Consider the following 21,409-nt stretch of genomic DNA (forward strand, 5'->3'; position numbering starts at 1 on the left):
CATTCCACTTCAGCGGCTTCAGTTGAACCTTCCTGTATATCCCTGAGAAATTTCCTCCCTACGCCATTCTAAAAAGTTCTCTGCTGTGAGAAAATGACCTCATGAATTAAATAAAAAATGCATAATGCTAGCTTACTTATAAGATAGTATATTCAACAAAAAAAAATGATATAAAATAGTATTACTAAATGATACTATGTAATACTTTCCCGGACAATATTCAACAAAGAGAGAGAAAGTACTAAAGAACCTCTTCAAGAACTGCTTTAACTTGTCGAAGCTTCTCAGCATGTTCAATCAAAGTTTTCTGGATCACTATCACTCTAACGACCTGGTCTACATATAAAAAAAAAAGAAGACCATATTGTCGTTACCAGTATTCAACACATGGAAAAGATAGACAAGACATGTTTTTTGGAGACAAGACACAAAGAGTTGAGTTCCGGGTTCTAAAAATGAGGAGCCTTTGCGTCTAAACACATTTTTCTTAGCACACAAGCAACATTGTCGTAATACCTTAATAGTATGAGAGGAGAGATTTGTGAATAATACTTTAAAGAATGAAAAGAGAATGTTTGTATTTTAAGACCTTGGGTGTCTCCTATATATATACAGTCGATTTATTCTCATATTAATGATTTTAATATTTTGCACAATAAATAATAAAATCGTTTAAAGAAAGATATTAAATGTGTATTGTCAAAAAATGATTTGCATATGATATGATTTTAACTTGCGCAAGTAATCCATATTAGAAATGTAAGTTATTAAAAACAAACAACATAATTAAAAACATTAAAATATTTTGTAAGCAATATAATAAATATGATATCAACATGCGCAAGTTTACCGTTTGAATAATAAGGAAAGTTTTTAATATTTGTCTTAATTCTAAATCTTGCCCAAGGGTAAACTAAATCGATAAAATTTAATGATTTCAACTTGCGCAAGTAATCCATATTGTGAATAAGTGATTTGCATATTTAATGATTTCAACTTGCGCAAGTAATATATATTAGAAAGGTAAGTTATTAAAAATAAATTTTGTCAATAAGTTATTTGCATATTTAATGATTTCAACTTAATCGATATTAAATGTGTATTGTCAAAAAATGATTTGCATATGATATGATTTTAACTTGCGCAAGTAATTCATATTAGAAAGGTAAGTTATTAAAAACAAACAATCTAAATAGAAACATTAAAATATTTTGTAAGCAATATAATAAATATGATATCAACATGCGCAAGTTTACCGTTTGAATAATAAGGAAAGTTTTTAATATTTGTCTTAATTCTAAATCTTGCCCAAAGGTAAACTAAATCGATAAAATTTAATGATTTCAACTTATGCAAGTAATCCATATTGTGAATAAGTGATTTGCATATTTAATGATTTCAACTTGCGCAAGTAATCTATATTAGAAAGGTAAGTTATTAAAAACAAATTTTGTCAATAAGTTATTTGCATATTTAATGATTTCAACTTAATCAATATTAAATGTGTATTGTCAAAAAATGATTTGCATATGATATGATTTTAACTTGCGCAAGTAATCCATATTAAAAATGTAAGTTATTAAAAACAAACAACCTAATTAGGAACATTAAAATATTTTGTAAGCAATATAATAAATATGATATCAACATGCGCAAGTTTACCGTTTGAATAATAAGGAAAGTTTTTAATATTTGTCTTCATTCTAAATCTTGCCCAGTGGTAAACTAAATCGATAAAATTTAATGATTTCAACTTGTGCAAGTAATCCATATTTTTAATAAGTGATTTGTATATTTAATGATTTCAACTTGCGCAAGTAATCTATATTAGAAAGGTAAGTTATTAAAAACAAATTTTGTCAATAAGTTATTTGCATATTGAATGATTTCAACTTGCGCAAGTAATTCATATTAGAAAGGTAAGTTATTAAAAACAAACAACCTAATTAGTAGGGGTGGACACTTTACCCGATATCCGAAGTGGCACCCGAACCCGATCCGAAAAACCCGAACTGAAATCCAAACCGAAGTAGCAAAATACCCGAACGGGTATTGAATAAGGAGAGATTGGATACCCGAACCCGAACGGATAATACCTGAACCCGAATGGATATCCGAAGATAACCGAACATATGTATGATTAACCTTATATTTTTAGTTTACATCTCTCATTTTATATAAAATATTTATATTGATACTACACATACTTTAAGTTCATATGATATACATACAATTACGAAAAAAATTATTTGCTACTCACTTAAAATGCATGTCAAGTTTTTTATTTAAAAAATTAACAAAAAGTTACATCTGAAATTTAAAAAAAAAAACTAAATTAATGCCTTTTTAGTTTTAAAATGTTATGTCCAAATCTATTAACTATTCAATCTATTAAAAATAAAAAAATTAGTTAACTGAGAGTTATATTTTTAAATATAAGAAACTTGAGAAATGAAAATTTTAATTTTTTTTTTTAAATCTAAATATCCGAACCAGATCCGAAATAACCGAATCCGAACTAAAAATACCCGAACCCGTCCCGAAGTACAGAAATACCCGAACGGGTTCTACACCTCTATACCGAAATGCCCAAAAATCTGAAATACCCGACCCGAACCCGAACGGATACCCAAGGCTAAACTAAATCGATAATTATTATCCCCTAGCTATATATGGGCTTAACGAAATCGATAATAGTTTTGGGCTTGTCTACATAAGCGATTGATTAAAATAAATGAAAAAGAAAAATTCAAAAAAATCAGCCAATAGAATTATAACGTTTTTCCTGAGAAGCTCTATATGAGTGCCACCTCAGCAGAAATCACTAAAGTGACTTCTCTTTTAATGTATAGGGGGATTGCATCGCACATACAAGAAACAAGTGCATATTAGCTATGTACCCTTTTTTGTCGTCTTGTGTAATTAGCGTTTACGTCTTTTACCTTTTTACTCCTATACGTTTTACACTTCGATTTTAACGATTTCCACTTCTTATTTGTGTATCTTTCTTTTTGACATACAAATCTACACGAAACATATTTTGTGTCAGACAAGTTGATAAATTTCATTTTATATAATAAATTAAAAAAAACCCCGTAACGTTGCGATCGAGGTAACTGAGAGACACATTTTCGTTTTCTACTTATAAGCAACTGTTCGTGCATTGGATTACAAATCAGACACTTATCATCTCTCTAACTCCAAATTATCTTCTTCTCTTTGTACTCTCAGAAATGGACAAAAATCACGGCGATCCACCTCCACTGTCCTTCCCTGACATAATGTTTGCGATAGGCGATGAACCATTGGGCATTAGGGTAACACCCTATCACAAACCCTCTTGCATTTCTAAGATTCTCAACGCTCTAGAAGAAGAAGAAGCACGGTTCGTTAGAGAATCTCCTTTCGGTAAACTCATAGAAATCGCCGAGAAACCTACCCTTTCTGGTCGTCTTGGGAGTTTCTTGTTTTCCCGTCTATTAAAGATTCGTAAGAAGCACGAAGTGTGGTTTCTTTTTGCCAGGAAACCAATTAGATTCTCAATCAGAGAATTCGCACTAGTCACCGGTCTCAATTGCCGTAGATACCCACCGCATAGCAAGAAGAGGAGCAAGAAGTTCTTATCTGAGAAGCCGTATTGGGGAGAGCTTGGGACTATGACTGAAGTCACGTCTCCTCTGTTGTAACAATGCTGAAAAGGAAGACGATGACCGACAGAGGAATGAGGATCAAGTACGCACTTCTTGCCTTGCTCTCAGCCGTAATCCTTCCAACCTCCCACAATCCCCGTATTTTACATGCGGCCGATGAGAAGATCAAAGATGTAGATCAGTTCCTGTCTTATCCTTGGGGACGCGAATCTTTTGATATGCTGATGAACAGTATCAAAGAGAGGAATGAATTATCTCTATCACAGAATACAATTGCGTTCAAAGGGTTTGTGATGTCGATTCAGCTTGTGCTAATCGAAGCCGTATCTTCCCTTATGGGGGTTGTAAGAGATGGAGCTTCGTCTGGATCCGAAGCAGAATCTGAAGAAGACGAAGAATCTGGTGTTGTTGAAAGGGAAGGGAAGAAAAGTATTAACACGGGGCACATTCGTTCAATCGATTCTGCTTGCAAGGTATTGTATCTCGATCACGTAATATTGTGCTCAAATTTTTTTGGTATTAATTTTTTTGATCTTTTTACAGGTAAACGTGGTTTCCATCATATCTGATGGCGCTGACCTACCGAACTTCGTGTCAGACGTGGGGTCAGACGACGAGGAAGATGTGCTTGTTGACAATCTTGTGAAGACAGCTCGACAATGATTCTCCTTTTCTAACTCAAATTTCAAGGGTGGTGCAACCAAAGCTGATGTTAGCCGTATGCATGACGAAGCCGTCAAGGAGAACAACAATCGGAAAACCGCAAGAGCTAATCGGAAACTACCTGCAACCGAAGGGATCGATGCTGAGTATGTCGCCTCTATTGTCAAAAACAGCTTATCGGCAGATCTATCCAACATGGGTGATCAAATAAAGGACATTGTCTGTCTCTATGCAACTCGCAAAACCTATTTCAGAAAAAGATGGAAGACCTTCTGAGAAACTCACAGAAGGAAATTTTGGACTCCATGACCAAGTATTGCACATGTACTCACGCTCGATTACCGGTCGATGCTCGACCCGATAACACCGGAAAATCAAATGTACCGGGGGGAGACACCACATCTTTTGTTGTGTCCGATATAATCCAGGAAGCTATGCGCTTTGCTAACAAGGAGTCAACTCATACACGTCAAGTAAGTATAAAGGACAATAGGTATCATGCAAACCATGTTTGTGTATCAAACATTGTTGCTAACTCCTACGTTTTTCAGGAAACTCGAGAAAATATGGTTGGTGTTCAAAGGGGACAACCCTCAGATGAGTTACAACCTTTCTTGTCTCTTTTTCTATCAAGAACTCTGTCCATGTAATATAACCATGAATTTGTACTGAGTTGCTGCGAATGCAATTCTGGTAGGATATTTTCTCCGAGTCTCTCAGGTCTGAAGACCAAGAAGCTATGGATCCAAACCTGAATCACGGTGTAGGGACGAGGTAACATGCCTATAAATTTTCTATATGTAATCTTTTGGTGAGTCAATACTTTATTGTTAGGAGGAAGGTTAGCGAAGCACATATAAACTACAACACAGTAACATTCAACCTAGTTGGTATAGTCAGTAACTTAAGACTAACCGTGTCTTTTTTGGCCGTACACTTGTATATATTAGACTGATACCAGATGCATAAACCCCGTTCTTTTTCTAATGATTGTGTCAGGACCCACTTGAAGCGTACATGTTCAACGAAGAGGCTGACGACATCGGGGAGGTTGTGGCTGGTCAAGATACCGTAACAAACCGCAACGCTGATGGGGAAGACACGGTACTTAAATTTTTTTTGCTTCTCATATCTTTAATGCTACGAACTACCATGGTAGCTTTTATTAACAAAACGTTGAAGCTATCTGTGAAAGTTGTACTGGCTAAGAAACGTTTGTGTAGCTACACGGCTAGCTCGTAGCAAACTAATCACCTTTTTATCCACCCGTTAATTCCAACCCAAATTTTGTTTTACAATGTGCAGGTGGAACATGTAATTGCTCCTCCTCTTAACAGCACTGAGACAAGCATGGAGGATCCCACTAACGTCGTTAATGCAAATCAGGTATTTATGGTTTGTTCTATTTAGTGTAGACGAACGTATTGTGGAAGAAGTAGAGGATATGAAGGTGTTGGTGAAGTCGAGGATATGAAGGTGTTGGTGAGTGATTTGAAAGAGGAGGTTTCGGAGATGAGATCTGATATGGTTGGCTTGGCGAAGCAACTGGACTATAGTCAGCACATGCTCCAGATGTCTGCTAAAGGGAGCTCTACCGGATGTTGTAGTATATTATAAGTCTCTGACAATTATCAGGTGACGACCTAGATTGCTGCCCGTATTTGTGAAATGTTGGTTATATTGCCGTTAATACTTCATCAAACTCTAATGGTATAATATACTTAATGCATTTTCCATGAATGTAATGTATCATGTACTAGGTAATCATAGGATTATGTCACTGTCACCTATGAATTCTAAACTTTGTAGAACTTAACAATTATGTATCCATGGTTGTTTTTTTTTTGTTTTTCAGTAGTAAAAGAAATATTATCTGATGAATTTGCGTATCATGGTGATGGTCCTATTAGTTTTAGCACTACTAACTACATGCATACCCCTAAAACGTCTAACACCTGAGCCTTGTTTTGTTATTCAGAATATAACCACATAATTTAATTTCATTGACCAGGCTAACAAAATTAATATCCCACATGCATCACAATTTAGTCTTGTTAAATCATCAACAATGTATAAGACAATTTACGTCTGTTCTGCCAAAGTAGAATTCCATTCCAATTCTACATAACCGTTAGAACAAAATCACCCACCCCCTCGATTGTTACATATTGAAACACTCTATACGGGGTTCTGGTTTAGTAACACAAATGTAGCCGTTAAACTATTGTCTGTTCATATTTTTCCAGCCCACCTTTGCTAAACCGTTTCCATGTCGGGCTTTTTTATTAGCAATGGCAAACATGTTTATAGCAAATATGTAGCATACATTAGCAGGCTATACTGAATCCACTCCACGCCATTTTATGTTTGAATTATGCTAGTCCTGTTTTTTTCATTCTAACTAGTTTTGTAACAAACATATCTATAAAAAAAACTCTGAAGTTATAGATTTCGAGCTGTTATTTATTTTTTGTGTGAATGCTTCATATCTCCATGTAGATACGTAGATATTTTTTGTTAGCAATACAATATCCAACACTGACAGTTCATATTTAGATATAGACCGGTCAAATAAACGGATGGAGTTTTTATTTATAGTCACAATGCAATACATCATAATTCCTACACACCTTTATATTGGGACTTTTCGTACTAGTACTCATAAACATACGATTATCCATGAGCTAAGCCGCAAAATGATTTCACCTCTTTCCGAACAACCGTCCCTTCGCATCAAACTCCCTCCTACATACTCTTCCAACTTCTTATATTGCTTCCTTGCATGTCGCTTTGTTGTGTCCCACCCCCTTACAACGGCTGCACAAAGTCGTCATTCGAATTCGTTTCATCTGTAAAAAACTCAACATATATTGTTATTACGATCATACTATATGAATTGTAACTTTACAAATATGAGTAAGAGAAACTCACGATTTTTTCATCCCTCGAGAAGAACCATTGCTTCTTTGGCGTACCAGGTGGCCCTCTTGTTGTAGGAGGATATAAATTCATCCCACTCAAATCACCAGCCAACTCGGTCACCTCACTATTGTCTGGCACCGGGAGCACACTTCCTGTTTATACGGACCTCAGCTCTCCCACAGTATATGAAGCTAACACCAAAGACTCGACGCTAACTTTCCCTCTTATTGCCGCAGCAACAGCATGAGAACACGGCATAGCTAGCATTTGGAATTCGTAGCAGCTACAAAATTTTTTAGCAAGATCAACATGAAAACTCCCACCATTCTTGTTGCGCACTTCATACTCATCCTCCGCAATAAGGGTTACTTGGTAACCCCCACCAATTTCAAAATTTCTCGTCAGCATACTTGCAACCATGGGTGTGATAGAGCCTCTATTCTTGTTTGTGGCTTCTCGAGGGTAGCAAACCACTCCGTCAACTTGGTACGGATGAAGTCAATCAACGGTATTTCTGGGAATTCTCGAGCTTCACGCAGCACGGCATTCCAAGACTCTGCCAAGTTGCTCGTCATGATATTGTAACGGTTCCCAGGAAAATGTGCTCTTGCCCAATGCTCCAAACCGATTTCCAGAATATACTCTGCGCACCTTGCATCCATGTTCTTTTAATGTCGTTGAAAATGCTATAGAAGTCTTGCATCCTGAAAGTCCGCGCCGCCTTTGCAACGAGATACTCCAAGTGTCGTGCTCTGAAATTTGAACGTATGTTCCTCTTCAAATGCACTACGCAAATGCAATGCCCTGCTGTTGGATACACCTGTATTTCGACAACAATATAAATTTATCAGTGTTCAATGAACTTTTTATTCAATAATTATGTCTTCATTTTAACATGCTACGAATTATATTACTGGATAATATAAAAATTACCTTGCTAACCCCCTTGGATATCGATGGGTGCCTATCAGAGACAAACACCAACCCCTCGTAACCATTAACAAATGTTGTCATCTGCTGAATAAACCACTCCCAAGACGAGTCATTCTCACTATCCACGATTGCAAATGCTAGCGGGAATATTTGGTAGTTGCCATCCTGGGCAGATGCTGTAAGCAAGCAACCCGCGTATTTACCCTTCAAATGTGTACCATCAACGACGATAACCTTCCTCATATACTCATAACCCTGAATAGAAGCACCAAATGCCACAAACATGTACTTGAAACGTTCGCCTCCGCTGTCAATTGTTTCTGTAAAAAGGCTTGTGATGGTCCCTGGATTTGCAACAACTAGCCGCTTCAGATAGTTTGGGAGCTGAAGGTAAGATGAAGTCGTGGTGCCCTTGACCTTGCTAATGGCAACGTCCCTTGAACGCCACGCTTTCCAGTACGATATATCTACATGATGATCACCATTCATCATCTGTTTTATTTCTCGGGGTCTTGGTCCGGTGCAAGCTCCGCCAAACTTGGTCCTCAAGAGCTCGCCGATAACAGTTGTTGTTGCTTGCCTTTGATAGCCACCTCGGTCGTCAATGGAACAAGAGTGTTTCGCATCCTTCAGCTTAACGGCATATACTCTCAAAGGGCAACTCTCTCCGCAGCACTCAAGAACCATCAACCCTGGTTCTGATTTCCTACTCCTGAAACGAAATTTCTTGTTTATTGCGTGAACCGCCATGTACTGTCTGAACGCGTCCCGGTTCCTGAATATCATGCATGTTGCCACCTCGCCATCGTAGTCTCCAATTTCGCCTGCAAAAGATATTGTTAGACTCTTTTATTGGACGTTCATTAAATTCAGTGTCTATTTGCAAATGCAAATATAAAGCTCCACTGAATTTTAACATGACTACCCTTCCTATTCAAAAAACACGGGGTCTAAATGAAAAAACCAAAATGCTAAATTTTATGTTTAGATGCTAAATAAAAACTAACAACGATGCATACTATGATCAGTTAACAAGTTATATGATGACCAATAAATTTTTATTAGCAAGTTACACACGACTATCTTATACAATAATGGTCAATCTAGAGTACAAAATAAATGTAGTTACACCATAGCATAATGAAACAGCAGTCGGCAAAACATTGTAGGTGATACAAACGGACTGGTTTGATACATTTGATAAACTTTATTTTAGCAGTCTAGACCGGAGAAAAACTTGAACAACCCAGTGGAGCAAATGTTACATCATTCTAAAACTTGCCAAAACACGAAACCAGATGATAACCAAAATATTAGCAAGCTAACACAAATGCAAATATAAACATCCGACTTCTCCATACGGAAAACAATAGCATAATCAAACAGCAGCGCGCCAAACATTATAGTTGATACAAATTGACTGGTTTGGTACATTAGATAAATCTTAGGTTAGCCGTCTAGACCTTGGAAAAACTTGAACAACCCTGACATAGGAAGTGTTACATAATTATAAAACTTGCCAAAAGACAACCCCCCCCCCCCCCATGATAATCAAAATATTAGCAAACCAACACAAACGCAATTCCGAACATCCGACATATCCATATGAAAAAGAGGTACTTGATGTAATTGAATCGTATTCTGTGGGAACCGAAATTCGCACTGTCGATTTCCGTTTAAATAAGGAAACTAGGAAAACCCTAATTTCCCAGAGGTCCCGGATCTCTGCGAGAGCCAACGACAAGTGACCGAATATATGCGGAAGTCATGAAAAGTTAACAAACGAGTTTAGAGAAAACAGTAGATCTTATTTCGAGTCCGCGTAAGAGCGTTGCGATCATTACAAGAGATCATAAAAGCTTTGGCCGCAAAGGCTGTCAGCGATTTACTTAGTTCTAGCGGCCTAAAAGCTCAAACCTAGTTGAGTCGCAGCTCGATAAGAAAAGACAAAAAAGATACATAAAAGGTTTTTGATTGATTTCGGACTGAACCTTGTTAAAGGCTGCCTACATACCCCTTTCGAGGATCAAGCCGAACGTAGTTAAATTGATAGAGCTGGACAAGAGACCGAACTGCCTGGGCGAGTTCATATAGTAATTGAGTGCCAGTCATAGAAACCTAACTTGTCGAGAATAAAGCCTAAAGTTTCTAAGTGCAGAGAATTCCGAATCTAAAAAGCTCTCCTTCATGCTTCTCGACTAGGACTCCTTATATACTAGCTCCAAGGTCGGTTTACGCTTTTACTCTTCTGCCCTTAAGCCGTCATAGCATAAAAATGGAGATATTCCATTTTCCCGATTTTCACAATTATCTTCAAAACTTCCGTATTTATCCGCGGAAACTTGACATTTATCCTTCCTTGTGGACCAAACGTAAACCGTGCTGTGGTTTGCGGGCTTTTGGTTAAGAAATCGCAGGATGGGCCTCGAGTCGTGTTTTAGGTCCCTTTGGGCCGTCTTCCGACTCGAAGCGTTTACTACGATTTCTTTCGACAAAGAACAAACTTTCCGCGGTTTCTAATCCGCGAAGTTTGATCGATGATTTAGAATAGCGGAAAACATAGACTGAGCTCGCTACGGTCTTCGGGAGATAGCATTTGAAGGTTTGACGAAAATGCATGGACTGGTGTCGTACCGATGCTCGGAAGAGCTCGGTCGCTACGCAGCGACCAAACTTTGGCTCGAACCCGGTCGCTACGTAACGACCGAGCGGAACGAGCGCTCGGTCGCTACGTAGCGACCGATGGAAACGGACGCTCAGTCGCTACGTAGCGACCGAGCGCTTGTTGCGCCCTTCGATGTTCTCCCATTGCCGGCATGTCCATACCAACATCCCATAATATTGGTGGCGCATCCCCTTGACCAACAGGTCCAACGACTTCGGTACCAAGCCCGGTTACACCTTCAACCAAAAAATTATATATTGTCAATTAATTTCAGATAACCTGCTAAACATACAGACTTACATTACACTTAAAGCATTAACGGGCTAACTATGATACATAGATCCTTTTACTCACCAGGGGTCGCATTTCCTTGACCAACAGGTCCAACGCCTTCATTACCAAGCCCGGTTACACCTTCACCATCGGTGGGAGAGTTTCTCTTGCGATTGGCTCGGTCTCCATTGGATTATCCACCGCCACCGCCATTGGATTTCCTACTCCCCCCTTTTTTTACGAAAGAAAACGGTTGAACCGATACTTTGAAGGGTTGTGTACGTTTCTTCTTCTGATGTTTGGAATGATCGATAATTCGGGACGATTTATAGACGATGCTTGGACTGTGATTAGGTTGTTTCCAATTTGACGACTTGGGATATGTCGGTTCTGAGAAAATTGCCAGAAATGAATCGGTTTTAAGATGACGTTCATGTCTCTAACTTTTTCTCTCTTTAGGAAGCGAGCTTGATATGCGTGGCGATCGTTTCTCGACTTTCGGAGAGTTTAGATCGGTTTGCAAGATCTGGATGAACAATTATTAAACGATATATCGAGACAGGAAAAATCGCTTAAAACTTAGTTCGCTAGACTATCCACCTAGGTTTTACGTTCCCTAAAGTTCTATGGCAGCCTCAAAGTAATTTCCAACGAAAATTCCAAGTCTGATTTCAAAAATTTCAAGTCGGAAATACCTTAGTTCTCTCGAAGATGCAGTTTTGTTTCTCCTCAGTTTTGCTTGCTCATTTCCCTTTCCTCTTCTCGTGTATGTTCGTCATTTCCGATATTGGTGTTTATCCTTTGAAACTTGACATTTATTTTCCGAACTTGACTGTTATCTTCTCCTTAGATACGACGTCAAAAAAGGTTCAACGTAATTGTATAGTTAAGGCGGCTAAGGTGTTAAGTTAACCGTTGCCGTTTTATACGATTAATCTGAATCCATGCGAGAAAACAGGTCTTTGCGGTCTTTTTTATTTATATCATAAAGTCTCAATGGTAACTTCAATCGAGGCGAAACAAGAGACCTTTCGATCGAGATTCGAAAGTGAACGCAAAGATGGAGGTAGGGCGAGTAGGAACAAACCAAGGAGTTTAAGATGAGTTTTACTTGTTTTTGTCGTAAAATCTCAACGGAAACTCCGACTGAGACGAAACGAAAAGCGTTTCGATGAGGATTCAAAGGAGAACGCAAAGGAGGACCCCTTTGAGGCCTGACAGGTCGCTATAGCGAGTGAGGATGTCATCTCGGTCGCTATAGCGAGTGGAAGGGAGCCAAGACGAGTCCAACTTGTTTTCGTCGTAAATTCTCGACGGAAACTCCGATTGAGACAAAACGAAAAGCGTTTCGATGAGGATTCAAAGGAGAACGTAAAGGAGGACCCCTTTGAGGCCTGACGGGTCGCTATAGTGAGTGAGGATGTCATCTCGGTCGCTATAGCGAGTGAAAGAGTGCCGAGACGAGTCCAACTTGTTTTCGTCGTAAATTCTCGACGGAAACTCCGATTGAGACGAAACGAAAAGCGTTTCGATGAGGATTCAAAGGAGAACGTAAAGGAGGACCCCTTTGAGGCCTGACGGGTTGCTATAGCGAGTGAGGATGTCATCTCGGTCGCTATAGCGAGTGAAAGGGAGCCGAGATGAGTCCCACTTGTTTTCGTCGTAAAATCTCAACGGAAACTCCGATTGAGACGAAAGGAAAAGCGTTTCGATGAGGATTCAAAGGAGAACGTAAAGAAGGACCCCTTTGAGGCCTGACGGGTGGCTATAGCGTGTGAGGATGTCATCTCGGTCGCTATAGCAAGTGAAAGGGAGCCGAGATGAGTCCAACTTGTTTTCGTCGTAAATTCTCGACGGAAACTCCGATTGAGACGAAACGAAAAGCGTTTCGATGAGGATTCAAAGCAGAACGTAAAGGAGGACCCCTCTGAGGCTTTACAGGTCGCTATAGCGAGTGAGGATGTCATCTCGGTCGCTATAGCGAGTGAAAGGGAGCCGAGACGAGTCCAACTTGTTTTCGTCGTAAATTCTCGACGGAAACTCCGATTGAGACGAAACGAAAAGCGTTTCGATGAGGATTCAAAGGAGAACGCAAAGGAGGACCCCTTTGAGGCCTGACGGGTCGCTATAGCGAGTGAGGATGTCATCTCGGTCGCTATAGCGAGTAAAAGGGAGCCGAGACGAGTCCAACTTGTTTTCGTCTTAAATTTTCGGCGAAAACTTCGATTGAGACGAAACGAAAAGCGTTTCGATGAGGATTCAAGGGAGAACGTAAATGAGGACCCCTCTGAGGCTTTACAGGTCGCTACGTAGCTAGTGGAGAGTTGGCTTGAGCTCGGTCGCTACGTAGCTAGTGGAGAGTTGGCTTGAGCTCGGTCGCTACGTAGCGACCGAGCGGTGTGCGTGTTCGGTCGCTACGTAGCGACCGAGCAGTGTGTGTGCTCGGTCGCTACGTAGCGACCGAGCAGTGTGCGTGCTCGGTCGCTACGTAGCGACCGAGCAGTGTGCGTGCTCGGTCGCTACGTAGCGACCGAGCAGTATGCGTGCTCGGTCGCTACGTAACGACCGAGCCGTGTGCGTGCTCGGTCGCTACGTAGCGACCGAGCAGTGTGTGCATGCTCGGTCGCTACGTAGCGACCGAGCAGTGTGCGTGCTCGGTCGCTACGTAGCGACCGAGCAGCGTGTGCGTGCTCGGTCGCTACGTAGCGACCGAGCAGCGTGTGCGTGCTCGGTCGCTACGTAGCGACCGAGCAGTGTGTGTGCTCGGTCGCTAGCGACCGAGCCGTGTGCGTGCTCGGTCGCTACGTAGCGACCGAGTAGTGTGTATGCTCGGTCGCTACGTAGCGACCGAGTAGTGTGTATGCTCGGTCGCTACGTAGCGACTGAGCCGTGTGCGTGCTCGGTCACTACGTAGCGACCGAGCAGTGTGTGTGCTCGGTCGCTACATAGCGACTGAGCTGTGTAATCGTTTTGTTGTGTTTCCTTATTCCGCGATTAACGTAGGGGTTTTTCAGCTTTTTTTTTGGGAGAACAAGTTTTATCCTTCCGAAAGGTTTTCGGAAAACGTGTTTTGGTAAAACCCTTACGCATCGAGATTTCTTTTGTTCGGTAATGAGCCAAACTTACGGAGTTTTGATAAGATTTATCGTTTCCCTTCGTGTTTACAGGGAGAAATCGCGAGCTTGTTTTAGTGCTCTTCCTGTGGCGGAAGGTAGCGACTAAGTTTTCGATTTTGTTGAAAACTACGTCGTTTGCGTAAGCGTTGGCCATAGGAGCAGTCAGTGCTGCGAGTTTGTCTTTCATATATCCAGACATCGTTTCGATCAAGCGTTTTGTGGCCATGAGTAAGAGTAATCTGTTACCCCCCCCTCCTTCTAGCGCCAAACTGTGGGAATCGAAATTCGCACTGTCGATTTCCGTTTAAATAAGGAAACTAGGAAAACCCTAATTTCCCAGAGGTCCCGGATCTCTGCGAGAGCCAACGACAAGTGACCGAATATATGCGGAAGTCATGAAAAGTTAACAAACGAGTTTAGAGAAAACAGTAGATCTTATTTCGAGTCCGCGTAAGAGCGTTGCGATCATTACAAGAGATCATAAAAGCTTTGGCCGCAAAGGCTGTCAGCGAGTTACTTAGTTCTAGCGGCCTAAAAGCTCAAACCTAGTTGAGTCGCAGCTCGATAACAAAAGACGAAAAAGTTACATAAAAGGTTTTTGATTGATTTCGGACTGAACCTTGTTAAAGGCTGCCTACGTACCCCTTTCGAGGATCAAGCCGAACGCAGTTCAATTGATAGAGCTGGACAAGAGACCGAACTGCCTGGGCGAGTTCGTCTAGTAATTGAGTGCCAGTCATAGAAACCTAACTTGTCGAGAATAAAGCCTAAAGTTCCTAAGTGCAGAGAATTCTGAATCTAAAAAGCTCTCCTTCATGCTTCTCGACTAGGACTCCTTATATACTAGCTCCAAGGTTGGTTTACGCTTTTACTCTTCTGCCCTTAAGTCGTCATAGCATAAAAATGGAGATATTCCATTTTCCCGATTTTCACAATTATCTTCAAAACTTCCGTATTTATCCGTGGAAACTTGACATTTATCCTTCCTTGTGGACCAAACGTAAACCGTGCTGTGGTTTACGGGCTTTTGGTTAAGAAATCGCAGGATGGGCCTCGAGTCGTGTTTTAGGTCCCTTTGGGCCATCTTCCGACTCGAAGCGTTTACTACGATTTCTTTCGACAAAGAACGAACTTTCCGCGGTTTCTAATCCGCAAAGTTTGATCGATGATTTAGAATAGCGGAAAACATAGACTGAGCTTGCTACGGTCTTCGGGAGATAGCATTTGAAGGTTTGACGAGAATGCATGGACTGGTGTCGTACCGATGCTCGGAAGAGCTCGGTCGCTATGCAGCGACCAAACTTTGGCTCGAACCCGGTCGCTACATAACGACCGAGCGGAACTAGTGCTCGGTCTCTACGTAGCGACCGAGCGAAACAGACGCTCAGTCGCTACGTAGCGACCGAGCGCTCGTTGCGCCCTTCGATGTTCTCCCATTGCCGGCTTGTCCATACCAACATCCCATAATATTGGTGGCGCATCCCCTTGACCAACAGGTCCAACGACTTCGGTACCAAGCCCGGTTACACCTTCAACCAAAAAATTATATATTGTCAATTAATTTCAGATAACCTGCTAAACATACAGACTTACATTACACTTAAAGCATTAACGGGCTAACTATGATACATAGATCCTTTTACTCACCAGGGGTCGCATTTCCTTGACCAACAGGTCCAACGCCTTCATTACCAAGCCCGGTTACACCTTCAACTAAAAAATTAGAAATTGTCAATGAAGATCAGATAACCGGCTAATCTTAAAGCCTTACATTACAATAAAAATTATTAACGTGCTAACTAATATACATAGATCCACCACTCACCAGGTGTCGCATTTCCTTGAGCTCCTTCATCCATTTCAGTATCATCGTCGTCAAGTTTGATGATCTCTCTAACTGGTTGTGTGCCTCCGTGTTGGTTAGCCAGAAAATTGTCTGCGAAAGCCATCTCCAACGAAACTCGGTGGAAGAGCCGCAAGCTGTCTTGTGGAAATAAAGCATCCATGACCCGCTCGGTCTGTGCTGCACGATTTCCAAAGACTAAACCTGTTGCATTGTAAAACAAATATTATACATTCATCAAAATTTATTAGCAAGTCACTTGATATTATTCTCTCTAGGCTTTAGAAATTTACTTTCGTAAACGGCTCTCGAGTTCTCGTTTGCGGTGTGATCAAGGACATACGTTGTATTGCCTAAAAATTAGTACGGTAGTGAAACTCGTATTCAGCAATGTCTTTTGGACCCATCGTTATGAGCATAGGAAGCTCACTTATCCAGGTTCTCCCATGGAGAAGCCAAGACAACACAGCTGTGCTCGAGATCGTCATCGGCGGTGCCCGGTTACCTTGGGGGCCGAGCATCCAATTAGGAAGTCGGTGAGAAATGACAAGAGGTGTATACTGGCTGAGACCGTAGCGCTGTCTTATTATCTGGTCAATCGTATCGTAGCTCACAGTTTCGTAGACGACCACCCTATAGCCTATGTCTTCTGGATGGGTTATGAACTCCCACTCTTCTTCCATTGTCCTCGCCAAAATCGTACAGAGCGAACCATCTGAGATTGAAACACACAATCTACTTACAAACAAGAAATTGCATGCATCTATATTTTAACACAAGATATGTTATCAATCTACAAAGAATAAATTGCATGCATCGACATATCTACAAAGAATTAATTGCATGCATCGATATATCTACAAAGAATAAATGCATGCATAACTTTTTTATACAGAAGATATGTTATCAATTGCAAACAATTAGCGGGTTTTTTTTATGAATGATCAATGATGTCTGTAAAAGTTAATTTTAGCATGTACGGATGAAACTAGAGCAAGAAAAGAATGAAAACAAATTAATGCTGACAGAAGAACATGGTGATGATTAGATAGTAAATGCAGGACTAACGGCTTAAACATGAACGAAACAAAATAAATGCAGATATAATGGACTTCTTTTATATATACGATGACAACAAATTAAATACCGACATCAACGACAATCCAAAACAAAAGGAAACAAATTTATTGCAGGTGAGAAGGTGATTCTACAGTAATTGCATCACACACACCGAAGAAAACAAATTTAGTGCAGGTGAGAAGAACATTCTAACAACAGAGAGAAGAACATTTCTTTTGTGTCAGGAATAATCACCTTGATTTATTTCCTCAAGTGTGAGGAGAAGCTCATCGTTGAGCTCCCTTTTATACACAAACCTCGAGTACATGTTTTAGAAACCCTCCCCCAGAAAAACTTTTCGCATGCAACCCAATATCTTTTCTTCTGATCTTCCTGGCCATGCAGCCGCTGTGTCAGGTTTTCCTATGTTTCTACTGGTTCGTGATGCTCAAACAAACACACGTAAAAGAGGTAGGAAAAAAGGCAATCATTACTAACCCCCAATTAAAAGTTTAACCATTTTAGCTTGCTACCTAAATACAGCCTACCCTAAATCGCGAACACAAAACGTCATGAGGTTAGTTTGGTAATTGCTACATCACCCGGATTGAATCTGATCCCCACACATAATTATTTTGTGTAGTTACCTAATTATGTACTTCTTATCAGATATTGAACCATTCATGATTTAAAGCGTTCAACATACTTTCAATGTTCTGTTTTTTAATTATGTAAAAACTAGTTTATACTCATTGACAAAGAATCGGCCTGTATTTGTATATATCCTCTAATCGAAATTTAATTTAATACAATCATTTCACCAAGAAAGGATAATGTACCGAGTGATGTAGGAGCAAATCATCCCGACTGATGTAGTCTCGGTGACGAGTGATGGAGGAGCAATGTATGATTTATAAATTAATTGAGAAAACAAAAAATCTGAAAACTTTTTTAAGGATTACGAAAATTAGAAAAGAAAATGAAACAAAAAACACAAAATAGTGACCAATGGATATGAATACCTAAGTCAAGATTAGTAAATCTATACTTAACTTTCCAAGAAAATTCTATTTTAAGTCTCTAAATTTTGGGCAATCTGAAATCTAATATAAAACCTGAGGTAGAAGAAGCATAAAAATAAATAAATAAAGAAACAAAACAAGAAAAAACGGAAAGTCTGCAATTTCTTTTCGTTTTTTTGTTGTTGTTAAAAATAAATTTATAAAAAAGGGAAAATATTCTTTTTTTTTCTGTGATCACTTCTTATATAAAGAGTTTCTATTTTTATTACAAAAAGAAGCTTTTGAAAATATGGGTAGTCCTGGGGATAAAGCAAGAAGAAATGTTGTGATTAGGGCTATATTGTTGGGTCTCATAAGCATTGTATGTGTGAATGGTACTATCATTAATTACAAGGAAGCCTTAACCAAATCCCTAATCTTCTTGGAGGCTCAAAGATCAGGCAAACTTCCTCCTAACAATAGGGTTCCGTGGAGAGGTGATTCTGCTCTTGATGATGGCAAACTCGCAAATGTAAGTTTTTGTGCTATATTTATTAGATTCACTACCAACATAATCTAATAATATGAGTGTATCTGTATAGGTAGATTTGGCGGGAGGGTACTATGACGCAGGAGACAATGTGAAATATGGTCTTCCAATGGCGTTCACGATAACAACGCTGGCTTGGTCCACCATTAACTATGAAAAAGAACTCCATGCCGCTGGAGAGCTCGAAAACACTCGTGCAGCAATCCGTTGGGGAACGGATTATTTACTCAAATGTGCTTCTCGCGAGAACCGCCTCTATGTTCAGGTCCGAACCAAATATGTTTTTAAGAAACATGTAGACATTTTAAACCTATTTTTCTAAATATGATTCTAAGATATACCAAATTTTACGTCTGGAATGGAAAGACTCCATTGTTTCATCAATTTGCATCATGCAAGAAAGATGAAAGTGGAAGTTTTTCAAAAAAAAAAAACAAAGATGAAAGTGCTCATTTCCTAGTTATAATATGGCTATGCGCCTATGAATATATGATCATATAGGTTGGTGATCCAAACGCGGATCACAAGTGTTGGGCGAGGCCTGAGAACATGCAAACGCCAAGGACGGTGTTGGAGATAAGTGATAAAGATCCTGGCACAGAAATCGCGGCCGAAACTGCCGCTGCACTGGCTGCTTCCTCCATCGTTTTCCGCCACATAGACCACATGTACTCCCGCCAGCTCCTCAACAAAGCCAAATTGGTATGCTTATCAATATATACATATTTTCACACATACACATTAATAAATAAACTAAAGATAGATAAATATTTCAATATGTAGCTCTTCAAGCTAGCCAAGAGCCACAAGGGTACATACGATGGAGCATGCCCTTTCTACTGTTCTAACTCTGGTTACAACGTAAATCTCAAAACAATAACTTCCAAAGCATTTTCTCTTCCAAATATCAATTTTCTCCCTGTTTTTAATATGTTTTTGTTCACACTGTAACTGATATCAATTTTGACACAAATCTGAAGGACGAGTTACTATGGGCGGCAACATGGTTATACAAAGCAACAAGGATTGAGGTGTACCTTAGCTATCTCAAATTTGAAGCCATAAGTGCTTACGTCGCTGAGTTTAGCTGGGATCTAAAATACGCCGGTGCGCAGATCCTGATTCTTGAGGTAATACATGGCTACAATTAAAGTTTGTTTTGGTGAAACAAGTTCATGCATAAATATGGGTATTTATGTATATATATGCAGATGATATTCGAAGGCGCAAAAGGACTTGATCTATACAAACAACAAGCTGATAGTTTCATCTGCTCAAATATCCCGGAGAGTCAGTACCACCAAGTGTTCACTACCCCAGGTACTGCCTACATATATTAACATACATTATAAACATATTTATGTTTTGATTCACAGCGTGATCTTATTGATTAATAATAGGTGGTCTGATTCACTTAAGGGATGGAGCGAACACTCAATATGTCACGGCGACAGCCTTCTTGTTCTCGGCCTACGCCGATATTCTCCAGAAACACAACCAAAAGATCACTTGCGGAAGCAAACAATTTGATTCAACAAATCTCATGGCCTTCGCGAAAAAACAAGTAATATTTTTTTCTTTTAAATATGCTTTACTCTTTCGTTTGTTTTTTTATTTCCTTACAAGTAAACAATAATACTTTGTACAAAGATTTATACGTTTGACCACTATACGGGCACACCTATTTGGGAACTGGAAGTTTCAAATGTTTTTTTCACTTATGAAGTGATTCGTAATATATATATATATATATATACTACAACGTAGCTGCAAGGAAATGCTTGTAGTTCGCACGAAACAATAGAAAATGGCCTGAATTTCTTTATGCCTTTGCACGTTTCAGATTGACTACATATTAGGGCATAACCCAAAAGGAAGATCGTACATGGTTGGATTCGGACCAAACCCGCCAATGCAAGCCCACCACAGAGGAGCCTCGGTTCCAGTGGCTGAAGGCAACGAGCCATTAAGCTGCCCAATGAGCTTTGTGAAATGGTTCAACAAGAACCAGCCTAATGCTAACGAGTTGACAGGAGCCATCGTGGGAGGACCCGACCGTCAAGATAATTTCCAAGATTTCCGGTGGACCTCTGCTTACACGGAGCCTTGCACTTACATCAACTCTATCGCCGTGGGTGTTCTCGCTAAGCTTGCCGCCACGGCTTAGAATCATATATACCACATTTCATAACAAGTATTATTCTAGGGTTTCCTTTGACTAATATATTTGCATACGCGTGTGGCTATTTATTGTGAATCTATTTTCATTCTTTTTACCTTTGTAGGTAGATTTCTGGAAATATGGTTTCCCGAAAATATAAAATTGTCATGGGTATAATAATAAGCCCTAATGTTAAAACAATAATTAAGTGAAATTAATGAATAGCCGGAATGGTAAATTCCTACCATTTCATGAATATTTTTTTGAACTTTATTTTGTTTTGTATGAAACAACGTTCTACTGTTAATTTCAATGTAATTTCTATGGAAATTTCAATTTAAGTAAACAGATGATCGTTGCCAGGTGTGTGGTGGAGGTGAATCTGTCGACCAAGTATTATTTGTTGGTTATATAATTTAGTAATTTGGAAGATAAGAACTACAAATTCCATCGTCGTTGTGCTCTTGATCTACAAATTCCATCATAGGTATTGAATCTATTCATCTGTGTCTCGTGCTCTTAATCTGTCACAAGCCACCATGCAACTAGCAAGTCACGGTTCACAATTCACAA

The 21,409-nt window shown here is 39.7% G+C and overlaps 4 protein-coding genes and 1 pseudogene across 7 annotated transcripts; 2 read left to right on the forward strand and 3 right to left on the reverse strand.

Moving 5' to 3' along the window:
- Nucleotides 1-2,706: 2,706 nt before the first annotated feature.
- Nucleotides 2,707-6,053, forward strand: LOC103873624 (annotated as a pseudogene).
- Nucleotides 6,054-6,401: 348 nt separating this feature from the next.
- LOC103873623 lies at nt 6,402-11,853 on the reverse strand. Of its 3 annotated transcripts, none has more exons than XM_033273170.1 (4): nt 11,802-11,853; nt 8,169-8,992; nt 7,245-8,055; nt 6,402-7,162 (listed from the first exon to the last, which is right to left on the reverse strand). In XM_033273170.1, the coding sequence occupies exons 2-3, from the start codon at nt 8,952-8,954 to the stop codon at nt 7,807-7,809; spliced, it is 1,035 nt and encodes a 344-aa protein (XP_033129061.1). In that variant the 5' UTR covers nt 8,955-8,992; nt 11,802-11,853; the 3' UTR covers nt 6,402-7,162; nt 7,245-7,806. The 3 variants fall into 3 exon arrangements, with proteins under 3 accessions (XP_033129061.1, XP_033129059.1, XP_033129060.1); XM_033273168.1 differs by lacking the exon at nt 11,802-11,853 and adding an exon at nt 11,188-11,681; XM_033273169.1 differs by lacking the exon at nt 11,802-11,853 and having other exon boundaries at nt 8,169-10,008.
- A 3,645-nt stretch (nt 11,854-15,498) lies between these two features.
- LOC117125706 lies at nt 15,499-16,443 on the reverse strand. 2 transcript variants are annotated; one of them, XM_033273173.1, is made up of 4 exons: nt 16,359-16,443; nt 16,048-16,269; nt 15,870-15,935; nt 15,499-15,751 (listed from the first exon to the last, which is right to left on the reverse strand). In XM_033273173.1, exons 2-4 carry the CDS (start codon nt 16,226-16,228, stop codon nt 15,579-15,581), a joined length of 420 nt encoding a protein of 139 aa, XP_033129064.1. In that variant the 5' UTR covers nt 16,229-16,269; nt 16,359-16,443; the 3' UTR covers nt 15,499-15,578. The 2 variants fall into 2 exon arrangements, with proteins under 2 accessions (XP_033129064.1, XP_033129063.1); XM_033273172.1 differs by lacking the exon at nt 16,359-16,443 and having other exon boundaries at nt 15,501-15,751; nt 16,048-16,287.
- LOC117125999 lies at nt 15,951-17,507 on the reverse strand. Its single transcript, XM_033273171.1, has 2 exons — nt 17,380-17,507; nt 15,951-16,780 (listed from the first exon to the last, which is right to left on the reverse strand). The coding sequence occupies exons 1-2, from the start codon at nt 17,450-17,452 to the stop codon at nt 16,419-16,421; spliced, it is 435 nt and encodes a 144-aa protein (XP_033129062.1). The 5' UTR covers nt 17,453-17,507; the 3' UTR covers nt 15,951-16,418.
- A 756-nt stretch (nt 17,508-18,263) lies between these two features.
- On the forward strand, nt 18,264-21,109 carry LOC103873621 (endoglucanase 16-like). Its single transcript, XM_009152032.3, has 8 exons — nt 18,264-18,657; nt 18,728-18,940; nt 19,177-19,377; nt 19,459-19,536; nt 19,656-19,805; nt 19,887-19,995; nt 20,076-20,239; nt 20,519-21,109. Exons 1-8 carry the CDS (start codon nt 18,436-18,438, stop codon nt 20,840-20,842), a joined length of 1,461 nt encoding a protein of 486 aa, XP_009150280.1. The 5' UTR covers nt 18,264-18,435; the 3' UTR covers nt 20,843-21,109.
- Nucleotides 21,110-21,409: the final 300 nt, after the last annotated feature.

Source organism: Brassica rapa, chromosome A06, assembly GCF_000309985.2.
Source record: "Brassica rapa cultivar Chiifu-401-42 chromosome A06, CAAS_Brap_v3.01, whole genome shotgun sequence".
Classification (NCBI taxonomy): domain Eukaryota; kingdom Viridiplantae; phylum Streptophyta; class Magnoliopsida; order Brassicales; family Brassicaceae; genus Brassica; species Brassica rapa.